Raw genomic sequence first — 21624 nt, 5'->3', positions numbered from 1 at the left:
CTACATTGGTATTGATATTGAATATGACTATGTACAAGATAATATTTTAACCTTAAGTCAGAAATCTTATATTGAGTCTTTAGCTAAACGTTATAATATTGAAAATTCAAATTGTATAAAACACCTATGGAATTAAATTTAAAACTGGAAAAGTCTAATGTAAATGAGAATGTTAAGAAAGGAAAATTTGAAATTGTAAAATTAGTGTAAGAAAATAATATTGCTGATATTTTTACCAAGGCATTAGGAAATGTCAAATTCATTAAATATAGAGAGATGCTAAATGTAAAAGAATAGAATATAAGATGATAAGATGTGTGAGATTAAGATAATTTGTTAATTAATAGTGCTGTCAACTTGGATGTTACTTTTCTTGTGTTTAACTATTTTGTGTTACAATATAAATGTAAGGAGGCGTGTTAATTATTGTACATTTATATTGTTAATTATTGTACAGCTATATCTGGCAACACTGGCAAAAGTGTTCTGTCGTCAGAGGTTCGTCAATTTGAAATGTTGTAAATAAGTTCCGCTAGTCAGTAAAGTTAAGTAATAAAAGAACAAAAGAAAAACAAAAGGTAATGCTTCATTTTTTGTCTTAACAGTAACAACTATTTAATGGGTAACGATAGGCCATACAGGACATACAACATTTTGATCGTAACGATACTAGATTTTAGATACATTGGTTCCAGGGATATTAGATATATAAACCAGACATTAATGTTCCACGATTTCCAAGAGAGAGAGTTTACAGTAAATACATGTGGCGATAAATACCTTTTATGATATCTTGATCAGTAGCCAATTGGTAAGACAGAAAGTTCGGCAAGACAGTTCTAATTCCAATAGTTCTAACTTTATCCTGGATATTAGGCGAGATGAGATATTAGGTGAGGTATCCAAAAAAAGAGCACAGGCTATACATAAAAGTCTTTCACAGGAAAACTAAATCAAGTAGTCTGATTGAAGAACTGGCGGCGACTGTTGCACTTTGTTGTTCTGTTCTATATGGTGTACTGTTGAAATTGAAATATGAGGTCGAGAGGTGATGAGAAAGCTTCATTGTCAGGCCTGAGAACTTAACAGATGTTTTGTTCCCAGGCATAAAAGTTGACAGTTATTTAACAAAAGTATAGCTACGATGTGATGTTAGGAGATAATGATACAAACATACTGAAAGTCTGGTTGGATCCTCACATATGCTTATTATATGAAATTGTTTTATCAAAAAGTCTTTTATGGCTGCAGCAACATTAATTATATATTTAGTAAAACTTGAACATATCATTTAATGTAATTTCTATGAGAAGAAATATAATTTCATTAAGAATATGAAATAATTAACTCCTTAATGTCCAGTTAATGTTAATTAATATACAACCCCTGGCAAGAAGTGTTTGAACATGATGTAAAAAAATAAAACCATTTAGTTTGAGCTTATTTTACAAGAAAATAAAAATGTAATGTTCAAACAAAAATACACATTTTGTTCATTGAGTTATTAAGTAATTTCAAATGAATAAACCAAACCATTTCTCAAAAAGTTTTTACATAAAGCAGTATTGGAAAAAAGTATTTAAACAACAATAATAGTAAAAGGATTGCATGGAAAATAAGATAATTTAATATTTTTTTGGTCTTCCTCTTGGTCTTATTATAGCTTTTATGCATCACTGCACTGTCGAAATTAATTTATTGAAGGTTTCTGAAGTTATTTTACTCTGGCTAATTTTAACGGCTTCTTTAATTTTATCTTTATTAGTTGGTGCCCTTTCATCAACTATCAGTTTCAACTTTGCCCATAAATTTTCAATAGGATTCAAATCTGGGCTGTTTTTAGGCCCTTAGACTTAAAGTTCTTTATTTCATTTGGCTCAATAGCATGTGGCTTTATCATCCTGAAAAACAACATCAGCATCACCAAAGTGGTCTTTTGTTGCTGAAATCAGAAATGATTCTAAGATTTCCTCATACGCTTTTGCTATTACAGCCTCATTAACAATACATATATTTCCAGGTCCAATAGCTGACATGTAGTCCCAAATCATTAAACTTGTTGGAAACTTGGTGTTCATATTCAGATAGTCTTCCTTAAATTTGTAGTGCTACATGACTATGTATTGTATATTAGTATTATTTTTTTCTTTGTATGTATATATGAAAGGTGAGAAATGCATTACAAATGAGATAAGGCAAATACCAGTCGAATTGCATTTATTAATCGAAATCAAGGAACAGATATCAGTCTTCCCATTATAGAGAACAAAAATGTATTTACACTATTTCCTCTCTCTTGCTCGATTTTCTTGTGACAATTAATTATTACACAATTCAGCTTAAAACTAAGACTATCACTATTTACGAACTACATAGAGAAAGAAGAACGAAGAATAGTTAGATAAAAAATTTTACACACCTGAACCATTTACGGTGTGATGATGCAAAACTGAAGTTTACTGATGTTTCGCATCATCACACCGTAAATGGTTCAGGTGTGTAAAATTTTTAAATAATTTTTTAAAAATAATTCTTTATATGTATGAAATATGAGGGTTTGGAAAAATTTATTACTAATTTTGTTAAGATGATGATGATTATATGATGATAACTAGATGACTATGTGATAATATAAAATAAATTTTTTACTGAAATAAATAAATGAGCATTTCTGCCAAATCTTTAATGGATAATAATATAAAATTTTAAAAAGATCACAAGTTTCTTAAAATAATCGGTTGTGACAGAAATTTAGCTTTAAAATTACATTAAGGGTTGAATTTACCTAAAAATATAACACAAATGATATGAATTCCCCAAAATATACCTGTAAACCTTAAAGCAGGGGTGGCCAACTTTTGTGTACATAAGATCTACTTTTTATCTTAAAAATATGTCATGGTAGACTTGTTGTCATAGGCATAGTCTAAGTGGCGAAGGAAAAACCGAAATATTATTTTATTAAAAATGACATTGTCGCTGATACCAAAACTGTATATAATGAAAATTCTTGACAAAACTATTACAGCTTTTGACATCAGAATGATTACTTGATGTCCCTGATATCACGACTTTCCATAGAAAAATATATTATGAATGTAAAACGTAGTCGTTGAATGAAGGCTTCATACTTTGTTGTGTTTCTTGTACATCTCTAAAATAAAACAGCAATAATTTGAAAACAATTGATCTACACATGATTGATGGCAGTTTCTGTACAGTGGAACCTTCATTAACAATATACATTGTTAAGGAAGATGTGGAATGTATATAATTTTCTTATTACATTGTTATACAGTGTTAAGGAGCATGAATAATGATCTTTTCTTCTAGTATGGAATGAACCAACCTGGAATGCAAATTCGATTTGCAGAAAACAAAAAAAAAAAAAAAATCTAAATTTAATTTGGAATCAGTCATTAAATTTAATACAAGATGGCAGCATATCTGCCTACTGCTAGTCAAATTATTTAATTTCTAATATTTAATTATTATAGCCTTTACATAGCCCAAGAATTTGGCATATTGTTTGGCTTGTTTATTATATAAAGGACTATAGTTGTTTATGTTTATATGTAATATATCTGAACACAAGTTTGGAAAAATGTGTGATCACAAGCGACACTAAGATGTTAGCGGAATGAGTGCTAAACACAGACTGATGGAGCATGTGCACAATCCAGGACTTCCCTTCTCCTCACTCATTAAGTGAGTCATTTTTTTACAATTTGTTTTGCTCATTAAGCGAGGTTCCACTGTATCTGTAAGATTTACAGGTATGTTTTTGAGGATATCACTTTTTTTTTTTTAATGCTTTATAAACAGTTACATTAGTTTCCTCATCTATGATGTATTTATTTTTGGTGGAAGGCCGTAAGATAAAAAATGTTGCATACAGATTATCCATAGTGGAGAAATAAATGGAAAGATAAATTTGAAAATAATTTTTTAAATATATTTCAAATTTTTATTCAGAGAAAGTGGCAAGGGTTTAATTTTTCCAACATGCAGGCAATTATAAAGAAGAAAATTATTTAACAGATTTCAAAATAAGACCTCCAAACCTGTGTTAAGGCATCATTATCCTTAAAGTTTATGGATGTATTTTTCTTATTAGTTTTATATAGTTCTAGTTTCTCCAAGCTCATGCGACATACCTTCTCCCCACTATAATGTATAAGATAGGTGCACGTATCCTTTTACAACACACGATTAACTATAGCAAAAGCTGATAGGACTGTGGTGGTGACTCTGTTCGATAGAATCCTTTTGCTCTTTTCAACAATGTTCAAAGCCACCTGGTTTCTGCTATATATTTCAAACTTGGGCCAATTCTGGTGTCCATGATAGATTTTTGTTATTTGAGTGATTGTTTATTGCTTTGATATCCAGTTTGTTTTTACATTTGACAATTATCTTGACAAATATTTTCTAAATTATTATAAGACTTGCCAACCAAAATATTATCAAAAAGTTTTAAATTGATTATATATAATTAAAAATATGCAAAATGAAACTTAAGTACAGTACAATTTTTATATATATGAGTATGCTTCTACTGTATTTTTGCAGAATAACCGACATGCCGGTCTATCTGGGGAGACCACAAAATCAGATATTTCTGTGGGGGCCGAGGGGGGGGAGAAATTTAAAAAACTTTCGACGAACGATAATATGTAATATATATCGTCATCGTCTCCCTTGCCGTTTGGATTGCCGAGTGGTAACAATCAACGACATGTGGAAGCAGTTGAGTCAGAGATAGATGCTTCGTTTACAAACAACACAACTGTTTATTAAACACGAAAGAAGCTTACAAGATTTCCGCGATCTTGGAAGTTCTGCGGCGGCTGCGGTCTCTGGGTCTTCCTCTCCTTTCCAAGATAGTCCCATTTTGAAGTAGTGTCCCTTGTTCGCGAATGAACCATTCCATCACGCCTCGATGACTCCGGGACGATGCGGTCGACTTCCGTTGATGGAAAGTTGTTGATCCGAGGTCGGGAGATGGAGACGAAGATGGGTGCGAGACACACACACAACAACAACAGGTTCGTCACTTGGAATTTTCGGGAGAAGAAGCCGTCGTGTCCTCGAATTTCCGGGGTTTTATCTGTTTTCTCTCAGATTCCCCTTTCCGATTGGTCTCCCGTTGTCACCTGATGACAATTCGAAACCTTTCGGGGGCGCGGGGGAGGTCGAAATCGAAGTTTAATTCGATCTCCAACCGGAAATGGTCGACGGACTTACATTCTTCTATTGTTTACAAGTTAACGTCGCGTTTTCATATCATAAAAATCTATTTCTAACTAATATATTTTTTCTCTAAAATAATTATTTTCCGCGAATTTTAGTGAGGGTTCGGACCTGTCCAGAGCCTCATATTTCCTTATGGTAAAATCAGCATGCCAGTTTATTCTGGGAAATGGCAGTTTAAGTAATGTTATCGATCTCCTCTAGAGGGTGCATTTAAAAAAAAGAGCTTTTATTCTAAAACTGTGAAACTGTCAGCATTACAGCAAAACTACAATTATATGTTTTTCTTTATTTTGTCTTCTATCTAACAGTATGTCATGAAACATTGTCAATTACTTTTATGTTCAAATCCAGATAAAGACTTTACTGTTTTGTTAAAAGTTGTATTCATGAAAGTACAAAATGAAGAATGCATTGGTAGTTCCAGAACAGTTGATGTGGAATTGTTTCTAACAGTTTAGAGTTCAAAGCAATTTTGACCAGAACTACTCACCTCTAACTCTGGAACATTTGAAATTAAAATTGCTAGAAGTGGAATGTATAACTTCATATTTGTCCTTTATTGGATATATATTTGAATTTTGAAAAAATTTCATGCGATTTGACTTCATTATTCTGGTTTTATTAAATTTGGGATCATTTATTTACTGAGCTGTCTGTTAGTGATAAAACAACTATTATATGTAATGGAAAAACTAGAGGATTTGCACATGATTTGTTTTGCTCATATTCTACAAAATTGTTCTTATTATTCATTGTTACCACTAAATTATACTGAAAATAATGCAATTACTTTTCCTGTCAGATTTGATATTGATCATATACAAATTCTTCATAGCAATGATCATTGGATTTGCTGTTATTACAACTTATTATCTATACTCTTATTACACAAAATGCATTCATGTATACAATTCTGTAAATTATGGTAAAATAGCTATAGAACTCAAAGTGTTCTTTATGGAGAATATATCCTCATATTAATACTGATGTCTGTGAACTTTCCAAGTACAGCAACAACCAAATAGTCAACTGTGTTGTATATAAGGGATTGTGCTTTTGCTGTTTCCTTAGCATTTGGTGTGAAACTCAATACAATTCAATAAGATCATATATAAATGAGTTTATATTTGTTAAAAATATTTAATTTGTCTAAATTAGAGCATATTCCACATTTAAAGATGCTATGATGTTCAACGTCACAGCAGGCATCAGTGCCAATTCCATCATTTTTTATAAATTTTGTGTTTGAATTTCTGTTCTAGAATGTTTAAGCAATCATCATCAGGTTATTAAAGTGGTTGAAAATGTTAGTTTTCATTAAAAATTTTGCTGAATTTTTGGTATTTGAGTAGTAGTTTATTGATAATTGCCACTTTTGTTATTCTGTTTTCAATTATTTTTGTCTTACATTATCTAAGATGATTTATTATTTATAAAGGTATTTAGCCAAATCTCAATAAAATGTCCTCTTGAGTAGTCAATCCTTATAAACTGCCAATGTATATTTGCAAATGCATCAACCCCATAAATAACCTTTCTGTACCATGAATTACTAAATGGGAAATTTTACATTGCTATTACTAAATCATGTAAATTGCAAACACCAAACACAAACTTGCATGCATATTTCATTACTATAAATATTTCTTATTGTCTGAAGTCCTTCAATATAATTCATTTGATTTAGTGCCAGATTTATACACAAATTTTGAAGGTAAATGGAAGTTTGACTATAGTTTGTAAATTCATTGCAATTTATTGATATTTTTACAGGGTGGGTTTATAAGTAAGATTATAAGCAATTTATTAAATAACTTTTGTTGTTTATTTTGCTTTCTTGAATGCATATACATACATAATGTTTTTAATTTTTTATAATTTTAGTTAAATTTTATATATGAGGTTGAGTCAGAAATTATCTGCAATGTTCTCATAAACTTTATTGCAAAGTAATTGCAAAACAAGCCTTTTCATCATTTTTTATAGTTTCCCAGCTTCTTAACACAATTACTCCATTTTTCCACATGCTTCTGAATCCCTGCAGAAAAGAAAGTTTTACTCTGAGAGACAAATCAGATATGCACTGTTTCTTGGATGTAATGATCTGAAGTAAATTGTTGACAACTTAAAGCATTTTTAAGAGGGCCAAAAGCAAGATAGTCCAAGGAACTGAAATTGGGACTAAAAGATGGATAATCCACTATCTCATACCAGTTTCCAAAAAGTTTCAACTGTCCTAATAGTGATGTAACGATGTGAATTATCAGGCAGCCAGAGAACTTTGAAGTACTTCAAAGTTTTTGCTTCCTTGGATTATTATTTTTTGGCATCTTTAGATGCTTTAAGAGGTTGTCACTTTTTTACAGATTATGACATTCTCTTGATGTCTAAGAAGTGGTGCAAACCTGACTTATCTCTCAGCTTAACTTTTTTCTGCAAGAATTCAGAAGCTTATGGACTAATGGAGTAATTATGTTGAGAAGCTAGGGAACTATGTAAAAAAAATTACATAAAGGTTTGCTTTGCAAGTAATTTATAAAAAAGTTGATAAGAACTTGCAGATGATTCTGATTTACCCTTATTTATTTGAAAGNCAGCAAGTTATGTAACTTTGTTGGCTGTTATGAGATTTTATTTGAAAAATAACTTTTATATTATAAATTATTATAAAATGGCAAAATGCTTATTTTGAGGGTAGTGATGAGTTTTATAAAATATTGTAAATGCTGATAACAAGTAAAATCTTCAGTAAGTCTAATCCTCACGATCCTGTGATGGCACGACTCTCTCTTGCTCCTCCTCAACCTTTAATCACTAAAACTTAATAGCATTAATGCCAACATTGCTAAACCCTATATATATATATATATATATATATATAGGGTTAATATATATATTAACACATGTTAATAAGAGATGACGCCTAATGCTTACCTCTAGAGCCAAATTGGTTACGTAATTCATTTAGTAATTAGCCTTAAACTAGCCCGATAGATTTTCGGCATACGGTTGGTGTTTAGTTATAGCATTAACGCCCTTTATACATAAGCTATTATGCCAAATTTTAGTTTTTAATTATTTCTACATCCAAATACATTAAATGAAATTGATGCCAGTGAACATGAAATTTTATTATGTTTTATTTTTTTACTTTTTTGGGTTCGTGGGATCTCAATGTCCAGATTTGCAAAAAATCTGGGTCATATTTGACATAATTTCAATACTTTTCCTTGTTATATACTGTATACATAACAGCCGGGAAAGTAAAACAAATGGCTATCAGTGAAAAGTTACTTTATCTGTAATTTTATTTATATAATTGTCTTTTTGATAATTTTCCAAATAATTAAAAATAAAACTATCCAAAAATATATAAAAATTAAAATTATAATTGCTAGTACTTTCAATGAAATTTCATTGTCAGACAAAGATAACAAATATCGTCAATTAAAAGTAATCAATTTGTTCTCTTTGCCTGATTACAGACAATTAAAAACGTTTTATGAGAAAAGTATGTTATAAAAAGATTTTGTATGATTTTCCTAAATAAAAACTTGTTTTTTCTGCAAATAGTTTTTTTAAAGATTATTTTATGTTTGATTAAGATGTCATCTTCAAACCAATATAGTATACAAAGGTTCAATAATGATTAAAAGTACTTGACCTATAAAATGGCAACTATGTAGAGACTTAAAAAAAAATCCTGAACTAAAATTTCCTAATTGGCAACCATTGCCAATTGGGAAATTTTAGTTCAGGATTTTTTCTTTCTTGTTGCCAAAATGCCATCAAAAATAGCCAAACTGATGATTTTTCACTCAATATTTTGAAAAATATATAGTGTGTTATAAATGAAATAGTAAACTTTTATAGAGATATATTAAAAATATTCTATGATAAACATCACAGACAAATCATCTGAAAAGTCTCTTATGAAAAGCATACACAGCAGCTTATATGAAAATTTTACTTCATCAAGAATGAAAATAGTTGTTAGTTGCAAATATATGTACAAAATATTTCAAGTTTTAGGAAAATTCCTGAGTCTTGAGTTCATTTTTTCTGACAGGGAGAGGACCAGACATTCGGGTATCCGATTTGAATGAAACTTGGTGAGCATATAATTCTAAACACAAATAGCTCTTTATCAAAATAATAGGATCCACTTCTCAAGCATTTCCAAAAAAACAGGCCTCTGAAAATTGAGTGTTTAGCTTTAAAAAGTCTCGAGTCTTTTAAAAGAAGTGAAGCTTTTCAATGACTTTTAAGTTTTCGGAAAGCTTTTCTTCTTTTTGAAAGCATGTTTAAAGATTATAAAGCTTATACTTGTAAAAAGATATTTTTGCTCATGGTTACATACTATGACAACACAAGCAAATAAGCTTCAGACATTACTGCAGATGGACAAAAAAGACCAGTTTGATATGAAAATAGGGTTTCATAGTTGCAGTGTTTTTTTAGTTGTTAATATTATGGACAATGTTTGTTACACCTTCAAATATAACAATACCACCTTATCTAAAAATTAATGTGAAGAAATAAAAATTTTATTTTAATCTCATACAACAGTTAAATCTACAAAGATTTCATTTTTGCTAAACAGGAAATGACTTCATGTTTTTTAATCTCTTGTTTTATAAGCTTTAAATGTGAGGAATAATAATAGTAATAATAATGCTAAAATTGCAAAGGTTTGAGCCTATATAGAGTAGCTCCTGTGCCTAGCTTGTTATCTACTTGGCTATTGCCATTACAAAGAAAAGTGAAACTACTAAAGACTTAAAAGTTAAACACTCAGTTTACAGAGGCTTGTTTTTTTTTTTTTTTTTTTGGAAATGCTTGAGAAGTGGGTCCAAATAATAGGATCCACTTCTGCTGTTTGTTAAAGCTTGCAATTAAGCTGTTTGTTGAAGTTTATGACTATACAAAAATATATACATTTTCAAGTCTGTCTTTTTATCCATTTAACACCCAACCACAGAAGTAACAGTTACAAACAGCTTGAAGAAAAACTTCATTAAAAAGACCAATGACAATAACTAAAAATTCACAAAGTTAAAAACGTTATCAAAGGTCAGTCTTTTACTGGAGGATGTGACGTTTTCACATTAAAAACAAAAGTACAATTTTCTCACCATACTATCAAGTCCTTAGCTTATTTATGACTGGTCTGGCCTTCTAGTGAGAAAATATGGTGAGAAAATTGTACTTTTGTTTTTAATGTAAAAATGTCACATCCTCCAGTAAAAGACTGACCTTTGATATCATTTTTAACTTTGTGAATTTTTAGTTATTGTTATTGGTCTTTTTAATAAAGTTTTTCTTCAAGCTGTTTTTAACTGTTACTTCTGTGGTTGGTGTTAAATGGATAAAAAGATAGACTTGAAAATGTATATATTTTTGTATAGTCATAAACTTCAATATAGAAGATATCCAGAGTTATCAAGTAATCATAATCTGTTTGTGTTTAGGGCTACATGCTCACCAAGTTATGTTTGAATCAGAGATGTGAATGTCTGACCTTCTCCTTGTGAAAAGGAACTTTCAGAAATTTTTCAGGATTCCTGGGAATTGGGTTTTATGTATTTCTGTACCAGAAACTAGAATCTGTTTGACTGGCAGTGAGTCCAAATTTGTATTGAAGTGCTCTTGGCCTAGCTAATTTTCCTATGACGAGGAGTAGCTTGTGTTTGCCAGATGCATTGAACAAGAAAGCAATGTTGTATGTTCCTTTTTAAGTGACCTGTTGCTACATCATTCACTCTAGATGCCAGTGTGGTGCCTGGTAACATCTTGTAGCACTACCCAATCCTATCAGCATTATAAACTTGAAACAGATGTAAATAATTGTTGGCAACAAGCTACACAACAGAACTTTTTTCAGTAAATGCTGAAGCATGCCATGTTTTCATTGTTGTGTAAACTATATGTAAAAGGCTTCGTCAAGGGATTCATTCTTTTCTTTTTTGCTATAGTACAATTACAGTACCTAATCTGGTCTTAAAGATCATTTAAATACAAAAGTCTTAAATTTGAGCCCTGTTCTTTTTTCTAGTTGCAAACAGTTCATGTAACTACTCCATATTCAAGAGCAGTGTTTTTGAGAGGTTTTGGCTTCTAACTTCTTTTCCATTATCACAACCATTTTCTTACATTTAGTTTCCTGCGTGCTGAGGAAATCAGAACAACACAAGGTTAAGTTTATCAGACCACCACCCAGAACAACTACAACTCAGAACATTGTTACCAATTGCAACACTAAATATATTATTTTGCAAATTATTCAGTTAACTTTATTATCCAAACTACTGTTAAATGAATACTGTAATGCAATTACTGTATTTAAAGGTGAATTAATTTACTCAAAATTTAACATAATGCTATGTATATAACCTAGTTTCATGGTACTATAATTGACAGATAATGGTGATTTTCCAGTTACATGGAGAGTTTGATCTTTGTGTATTATTATATTCTATAATATGTACAATACTACATTTTTTTTAATCATTTTGGATAATCAAGTTACAGTAGAAACTTTAAATTTTGTTAATTTCAGCTCTTTCTGTGAATAAATCTTTTCAAATGCTTGTATCATTAATTGCAAGTTTTTATGCTAAAAAGTGTTATCATTTCTTATTAAGTTATTTTGAAATTTTGCACATACACAAGTTCAAATAAAAATTAACACAAATACAACTTGAATACAATTCTCTGTAATACAATTCCACAATTAAATATTTAAGCTAATTGATTTATATTGAAAATATTTTTAATAATGCTTTATCCTTCTAACAAATATTTTCTACTTGGATGTAATAAAATAAAAATATTTTAAAGCAAATCATATACTCACACCTCAACACAAAAACCTTTAAACATGCAGTCTTTTTATAATGTTTTCAGCCAGTTTGAATGGCTTTCTTCAGGAACAGAAAAATCGAATTTGAGAAAGACTATTCAAACTGGCCAAAAATGTTATAAAAAGGCTGCATGTTTAAAGGTTTTTGTGTCAAGGTGTGAGTATTAGAGAGCAAATCATATTTAAATATACTTTTTATAGCTCTATGAAATTGAAGTTACTCTACAGACATTTCATTGGAGAGTTAACCATCGTTACAGTGAATTTCATGAACTACATGATAAGGTAAGATTAATTTGTTTTTTTAATTAATTCAATTTTTATCCTTATCGTCAAATAACTTTTTAATTAGTTTATTAATTATTTTACAAGTATGAGTTAGGAATTTTAATAATGATTTATAAAAAGGCCAACAATTTAAAACAATTTAAACCTAGGAAGTAGCCATTAACTTTGTAAATTAAATATGAAATTATCAACGATGGAAAATTGGCAACATTCCAGTGGTAGATTTTCAATTGCTGGCTATTAGAAAACCAGACCAGTGTTGACGAGATAACCTTAAATATTCAAAATTTGTTGACGATTATAATATTGAATATTCAGATTGGTTGTCCAATGGTTGCAATTTTTCCAACTTTATTATTTGATATCTCTTACACCTATTTATATTAGAATAATTTTGTATTAAGTTTAATATGATTGGAATCATAACTAAATTGCATGAACTTGTTCTTACGTATTATTATTATTAAGGATATATAGATTTAAATTCAATAATGGAGTATCAAGAAAAGTTCATTTGTTTATGTAGCCTGTTTAGCAGAGAATTATTCCACTTTCTATCACGATAGAATATTTTTACCAAAATTATTATAATGTAAAAGTTAGAGTTGATGCAAATTGCTTTTTATTATTGTGAAATTTGTTAAATTTGATAAAACATTTTAAAGAAGAGAAGAAAATGGACACATTGTCAATTAATATAAGGTGTTTTAGTAAAATATATAAACTATTTAAAAAACAAATCTGCAAGAAAATGTTTGAGGATTATTTTGCCTTATGTCTGTTTCTACCATTATTTACGTTATTAATCAATGTGATAAAAATTGACAATCAGAAATTAATTTTTGTTGTGAAATCTTTGTATAATCTTCATATAATTACACATATCCAAAATTATTTAGTTTCATCATATCTTTCATTTATTGAATATTTTCTGTTTAAAATATGATTATGATTTTCTAATGGAATTGCCTACTTGCGATAAATTTTGTAAGTTGGTTTTGATAATAAATTTAATTCAAACCATCTTTATAATTAATAAGATCATATTCATTTTGAATGCCATTTTATTATTGGAAAATTATCACAAAAATAAAGTATTTTGTTTCTGCTACCTGCCTTCTAGGTAAAAAGGATTGTAATAAATCCCAATTAAAGTGGTAAAATTCTAACTTTAATAAATAAATATAAACAATCCTATTTTATTACAAGTAAGTAATAAATTTTGACTTGTTGCAATCACAATATCAGTTTTATATTATATATAATTGTATGTAAAAAATTGGTTATAAAACCTAAATTAGTTGAATCAAAGTGATCCATTCCATACTAAAACAATCTAATTTAAAGCAAATAAAAATAACGGATAGAATGCAGTTTTCTGTTTGAAATGTTATTGTACAATGTAAAATTGACAATAGTTTAGATTAAAAATTAAATAAATTATTAAAGTAAACAGCATTTTAATTGGTTTTATTTAAATGGTTATAATTGGTTATAATTAAATAACATATTTAGTTTCGTATAGCTGACTGTTCAAAACTGTTTTAAACCTCAAAAGACAGAAAAATGAGATTTGAAAACTGATAGTTTTCAGTTTACCTAATTATAATTAATTGATGGATTAAAGGCTGTTGTTTGTTTTATTCTTCTTATCCAGTTTGTCTTCTGTAATTATTATTATTCTATTAAATATTGCATAAAATATTTATATATTGAAATGTAATTTTATATGAGTTAGTTTCTTTAATATATTAACTATTGGGTTTGACATGTTTATATTTGTACAGATACTTTAATAAACAAATTCTTGAATGATATATCTTTTTATTAAATAGTTGTTATAAATTTTTTTCAGCTAACAAGTCAATTTGGCATAGATAAAAATTTATTACCTCCAAAGAAACTGTTTGGAAATCAATCCGAGGTATTCATAAAATGTCGTCAAATGGATCTTCAGCTATATTTACAAAAATTGTTACAGCAGTTTAAAGTTATTCCTTATTTACTGGCAGAATTTCTACATTTTCCAAAATATGTAAGCAATTTTTTTATTTATTTACTTAAAATATATAAAATGTGTGCAAATTTTACAGTATAATAGTGCTTAGTAACTTTGTAAAACAAACATTGTTAATCTAATATAAAAAAATAAGCATTTTAATAAATTATTAAAGTTATTAAATTAATTAATCTAAGAAATTTTATATTATTGCAATAATTTTTTACAAATAATTCACCATTTATCACACCGGAATTACTAAAAAATTTTACACACCTGAACCATTTACGGTGTGATGATGCAAAACTGAAGTTTACTGATGTTTCGCATCATCACACCGTAAATGGTTCAGGTGTGTAAAATTTTTAAATAATTTTTTAAAAATAATTCTTTATATGTATGAAATATGAGGGTTTGGAAAAATTTATTACTAATTTTGTTAAGATGATGATGATTATATGATGATAACTAGATGACTATGTGATAATATAAAATAAATTTTTTACTGAAATAAATAAATGAGCATTTCTGCCAAATCTTTAATGGATAATAATATAAAATTTTAAAAAGATCACAAGTTTCTTAAAATAATCGGTTGTGACAGAAATTTAGCTTTAAAATTACATTAAGGGTTGAATTTACCTAAAAATATAACACAAATGATATGAATTCCCCAAAATATACCTGTAAACCTTAAAGCAGGGGTGGCCAACTTTTGTGTACATAAGATCTACTTTTTATCTTAAAAATATGTCATGGTAGACTTGTTGTCATAGGCATAGTCTAAGTGGCGAAGGAAAAACCGAAATATTATTTTATTAAAAATGACATTGTCGCTGATACCAAAACTGTATATAATGAAAATTCTTGACAAAACTATTACAGCTTTTGACATCAGAATGATTACTTGATGTCCCTGATATCACGACTTTCCATAGAAAAATATATTATGAATGTAAAACGTAGTCGTTGAATGAAGGCTTCATACTTTGTTGTGTTTCTTGTACATCTCTAAAATAAAACAGCAATAATTTGAAAACAATTGATCTACACATGATTGATGGCAGTTTCTGTACAGTGGAACCTTCATTAACAATATACATTGTTAAGGAAGATGTGGAATGTATATAATTTTCTTATTACATTGTTATACAGTGTTAAGGAGCATGAATAATGATCTTTTCTTCTAGTATGGAATGAACCAACCTGGAATGCAAATTTGATTTGCAGAAAACAAAAAAAAAATCTAAATTTAATTTGGAATCAGTCATTAAATTTAATACAAGATGGCAGCATATCTGCCTACTGCTAGTCAAATTATTTAATTTCTAATATTTAATTATTATAGCCTTTACATAGCCCAAGAATTCAGCATATTGTTTGGCTTGTTTATTATATAAAGGACTATAGTTGTTTATGTTTATATGTAATATATCTGAACACAAGTTTGGAAAAATGTGTGATCACAAGCGACACTAAGATGTTAGCGGAATGAGTGCTAAACACAGACTGATTAACATGTGCACAGTCTGGGACTACCCCTCTTCTTGTCACTCATTATGTGAAATGTCGCTCGTTAAATGAGTCATTTTTTTACAATTTGTTTTGCTCATTAAGCGAGGTTCCACTGTATCTGTAAGATTTACAGGTATGTTTTTGAGGATATCACTTTTTTTTTTTTAATGCTTTATAAACAGTTACATTAGTTTCCTCATCTATGATGTATTTATTTTTGGTGGAAGGCCGTAAGATAAAAAATGTTGCATACAGATTATCCATAGTGGAGAAATAAATGGAAAGATAAATTTGAAAATAATTTTTTAAATATATTTCAAATTTTTATTCAGAGAAAGTGGCAAGGGTTTAATTTTTCCAACATGCAGGCAATTATAAAGAAGAAAATTATTTAACAGATTTCAAAATAAGACCTCCAAACCTGTGTTAAGGCATCATTATCCTTAAAGTTTATGGATGTATTTTTCTTATTAGTTTTATATAGTTCTAGTTTCTCCAAGCTCATGCGACATACCTTCTCCCCACTATAATGTATAAGATAGGTGCACGTATCCTTTTACAACACACGATTAACTATAGCAAAAGCTGATAGGACTGTGGTGGTGACTCTGTTCGATAGAATCCTTTTGCTCTTTTCAACAATGTTCAAAGCCACCTGGTTTCTGCTATATATTTCAAACTTGGGCCAATTCTGGTGTCCATGATAGATTTTTGTTATTTGAGTGATTGTTTATTGCTTTGATATCCAGTTTGTTTTTACATTTGACAATTATCTTGACAAATATTTTCTAAATTATTATAAGACTTGCCAACCAAAATATTATCAAAAAGTTTTAAATTGATTATATATAATTAAAAATATGCAAAATGAAACTTAAGTACAGTACAATTTTTATATATATGAGTATGCTTCTACTGTATTTTTGCAGAATAACCGACATGCCGGTCTATCTGGGGAGACCACAAAATCAGATATTTCTGTGGGGGCCGAGGGGGGGAGAAATTTAAAAAACTTTCGACGAACGATAATATGTAATATATATCGTCATCGTCTCCCTTGCCGTTTGGATTGCCGAGTGGTAACAATCAACGACATGTGGAAGCAGTTGAGTCAGAGATAGATGCTTCGTTTACAAACAACACAACTGTTTATTAAACACGAAAGAAGCTTACAAGATTTCCGCGATCTTGGAAGTTCTGCGGCGGCTGCGGCCTCTGGGTCTTCCTCTCCTTTCCAAGATAGTCCCATTTTGAAGGAGTGTCCCTTGTTCGCGAATGAACCATTCCATCACGTCTCGACGACTCCGGGACGATGCGGTCGACTTCCGTTGATGGAAAGATGTCGATCCGAGGTCGGGAGATGGAGACGAAGATGGGTGCGAGACACACACACAACAACAACAGGTTCGTCACTTGGAATTTTCGGGAGAAGAAGCCGTCGTGTCCTCGAATTTCCGGGGTTTTATCCGTTTTCTCTCAGATTCCCCTTTCCGATTGGTCTCCCGTTGTCACCTGATGACAATTCGAAACCTTTCGGGGGCGCAGGAGAGGTCAAAATCGAAGTTTAATTCGATCTCCAACCGGAAATGGTCGACGGACTTACATTCTTCTATTGTTTACAAGTTAACGTCGCGTTTTCATATCATAAAAATCTATTTCTAACTAATATATTTTTTCTCTAAAATAATTATTTTCCGCGAATTTTAGTGAGGGTTCGGACCTGTCCAGAGCCTCATATTTCCTTATGGTAAAATCAGCATGCCAGTTTATTCTGGGAAATGGCAGTTTAAGTAATGTTATCGATCTCCTCTAGAGGGTGCATTTAAAAAAAAGAGCTTTTATTCTAAAACTGTGAAACTGTCAGCATTACAGCAAAACTACAATTATATGTTTTTCTTTATTTTGTCTTCTATCTAACAGTATGTCATGAAACATTGTCAATTACTTTTATGTTCAAATCCAGATAAAGACTTTACTGTTTTGTTAAAAGTTGTATTCATGAAAGTACAAAATGAAGAATGCATTGGTAGTTCCAGAACAGTTGATGTGGAATTGTTTCTAACAGTTTAGAGTTCAAAGCAATTTTGACCAGAACTACTCACCTCTAACTCTGGAACATTTGAAATTAAAATTGCTAGAAGTGGAATGTATAACTTCATATTTGTCCTTTATTGGATATATATTTGAATTTTGAAAAAATTTCATGCGATTTGACTTCATTATTCTGGTTTTATTAAATTTGGGATCATTTATTTACTGAGCTGTCTGTTAGTGATAAAACAACTATTATATGTAATGGAAAAACTAGAGGATTTGCACATGATTTGTTTTGCTCATATTCTACAAAATTGTTCTTATTATTCATTGTTACCACTAAATTATACTGAAAATAATGCAATTACTTTTCCTGTCAGATTTGATATTGATCATATACAAATTCTTCATAGCAATGATCATTGGATTTGCTGTTATTACAACTTATTATCTATACTCTTATTACACAAAATGCATTCATGTATACAATTCTGTAAATTATGGTAAAATAGCTATAGAACTCAAAGTGTTCTTTATGGAGAATATATCCTCATATTAATACTGATGTCTGTGAACTTTCCAAGTACAGCAACAACCAAATAGTCAACTGTGTTGTATATAAGGGATTGTGCTTTTGCTGTTTCCTTAGCATTTGGTGTGAAACTCAATACAATTCAATAAGATCATATATAAATGAGTTTATATTTGTTAAAAATATTTAATTTGTCTAAATTAGAGCATATTCCACATTTAAAGATGCTATGATGTTCAACGTCACAGCAGGCATCAGTGCCAATTCCATCATTTTTTATAAATTTTGTGTTTGAATTTCTGTTCTAGAATGTTTAAGCAATCATCATCAGGTTATTAAAGTGGTTGAAAATGTTAGTTTTCATTAAAAATTTTGCTGAATTTTTGGTATTTGAGTAGTAGTTTATTGATAATTGCCACTTTTGTTATTCTGTTTTCAATTATTTTTGTCTTACATTATCTAAGATGATTTATTATTTATAAAGGTATTTAGCCAAATCTCAATAAAATGTCCTCTTGAGTAGTCAATCCTTATAAACTGCCAATGTATATTTGCAAATGCATCAACCCCATAAATAACCTTTCTGTACCATGAATTACTAAATGGGAAATTTTACATTGCTATTACTAAATCATGTAAATTGCAAACACCAAACACAAACTTGCATGCATATTTCATTACTATAAATATTTCTTATTGTCTGAAGTCCTTCAATATAATTCATTTGATTTAGTGCCAGATTTATACACAAATTTTGAAGGTAAATGGAAGTTTGACTATAGTTTGTAAATTCATTGCAATTTATTGATATTTTTACAGGGTGGGTTTATAAGTAAGATTATAAGCAATTTATTAAATAACTTTTGTTGTTTATTTTGCTTTCTTGAATGCATATACATACATAATGTTTTTAATTTTTTATAATTTTAGTTAAATTTTATATATGAGGTTGAGTCAGAAATTATCTGCAATGTTCTCATAAACTTTATTGCAAAGTAATTGCAAAACAAGCCTTTTCATCATTTTTTATAGTTTCCCAGCTTCTTAACACAATTACTCCATTTTTCCACATGCTTCTGAATCCCTGCAGAAAAGAAAGTTTTACTCTGAGAGACAAATCAGATATGCACTGTTTCTTGGATGTAATGATCTGAAGTAAATTGTTGACAACTTAAAGCATTTTTAAGAGGGCCAAAAGCAAGATAGTCCAAGGAACTGAAATTGGGACTAAAAGATGGATAATCCACTATCTCATACCAGTTTCCAAAAAGTTTCAACTGTCCTAATAGTGATGTAACGATGTGAATTATCAGGCAGCCAGAGAACTTTGAAGTACTTCAAAGTTTTTGCTTCCTTGGATTATTATTTTTTGGCATCTTTAGATGCTTTAAGAGGTTGTCACTTTTTTACAGATTATGACATTCTCTTGATGTCTAAGAAGTGGTGCAAACCTGACTTATCTCTCAGCTTAACTTTTTTCTGCAAGAATTCAGAAGCTTATGGACTAATGGAGTAATTATGTTGAGAAGCTAGGGAACTATGTAAAAAAAATTACATAAAGGTTTGCTTTGCAAGTAATTTATAAAAAAGTTGATAAGAACTTGCAGATGATTCTGATTTACCCTTATTTATTTGAAAGTAAAATAAAATAAATAAATACATTCTAATTTTACATTTTTAGGAAATTCATGGCATCACAGAAAGTTTAGCAGAGAAACTATTTTATGAAGGTAAAATTTATTAATTGTAATTTTAATATAAATTTTATTTTACAGATAGTTATTTCTCGTCTTAAATTTTGAAAATTTGTATTTAGAAAACATTAAATAGAAGAAACTAATTTGAGAAAATTGAGTTACTTGAAAGATTTTTATAAAAGCATTCTAATTGTATTAATTTAATAATAGTACATCACATTTGTTATTTATATCACTGATTTATAGAAATTTTTACATTTAATAATAATCATATATTAAAATATTTTCATAAATAATTGCCTTAATAATAATTATAATAATAATAGTTAATTTTAGTTAACAAAATGTACTAAAAATTTGAAACAGATATTAATTCCAATTAATTATAATTTAATAATTTATTAAGATATCTGATAGACAATGATATTAGTCAGAAAAGAAACCATTTTTATAGCATTTTGTCATTCACATAAATTATTAATCTTTAATATTTTTTTATAATAAAATTATTTGAAAAGGCCACTAGTAATAGTTCTTTTCACGTGATACATAGGTTGCTCAGTTTTGTTCTCTAAGGCTTGATCTGTAGCCTTTCAAAACACTCCTGCATGCTTGATGCATCTTGCCATATGCTGAAATCAGTCATCAAACCACATCTTCCACTTTTATTCTGAGAAATCAGTACATTCTTGATCACACACTGCCAGAAGTTCATTGTCACTGAAAAACACCGTTCTTTGAGATTTTTTTTTTTTACTTCTAGAAATAAGCCAAGGTCATGGGACAGTTATAATCCAAAACAGTTAGTCCAGATGTGACCAAAAAGACAACTGTATCCTTTAATTTGCACTGGAATGTTATTGTGGTGAAAGAGCCATGTGGAACCAGGATCTTGTTTGGAGGTTATGGAGTCACTGAATGGCTTTTGGCAGACATGTTTTGTTCATCAAAAGTTGGGTGTACTAAGAACGAATAATTGTGCTGTTTTTATGGTACAACTCTCTCCACAATACCATGTTTTCTAGAGTGCAGCAATCATTCATTTCTTTGTCAAATATAATTTTTGGATTTCTACTGGAGTTGCTTCATCTTCAAAGAACCAACTTTGCTCTGAGATTTTGTTGGTACACTATAATAATACAAGTTTCATCATCCATTATAATACTGCTAACATCCTTGAATGTCCCAGACTTGGATGTTTAAGCCTTCTTTTTTTTTCCCCACTCTAACCTGTTATTCTTCTGCTTCTCTGTCAGTGAATGGAACACTTAGTGAACAAACATTCCTTAAAATCCTAGGTGCTTGTGCAGAATGTCATTAATGTATGATGCACTAATATGCAATTGTTCTTGAATCTGCAGTAGGTAATACACCTATCCTCACAAAAGTTTCTCTACAGTAGCTACATTTTCTGACATCACTGTTTCCATTGGCTAATCTG

The 21624-nt window shown here is 29.5% G+C and overlaps 1 protein-coding gene across 1 annotated transcript in view; it reads left to right on the top strand.

Moving 5' to 3' along the window:
* LOC111621072 (nischarin-like) overlaps positions 1 to 21624 on the top strand; it is a 42582-nt gene that overhangs the window by 7125 nt on the left and 13833 nt on the right. The window contains exons 2-4 of the mRNA XM_023363133.1: positions 12320 to 12403; positions 14262 to 14441; positions 20168 to 20216. Coding sequence (XP_023218901.1) covers positions 12320 to 12403; positions 14262 to 14441; positions 20168 to 20216 — 313 coding nt within the window. The remainder of the gene's footprint in view (positions 1 to 12319; positions 12404 to 14261; positions 14442 to 20167; positions 20217 to 21624) is intronic.

The sequence above is a fragment of the Centruroides sculpturatus genome, unplaced genomic scaffold (assembly GCF_000671375.1).
Source record: "Centruroides sculpturatus isolate CEXI.00-Female unplaced genomic scaffold, Cexi_2.0 scaffold45, whole genome shotgun sequence".
Lineage (NCBI taxonomy): Eukaryota > Metazoa > Arthropoda > Arachnida > Scorpiones > Buthidae > Centruroides > Centruroides sculpturatus.
This window is presented reverse-complemented; position numbering and strand designations above follow the sequence as displayed.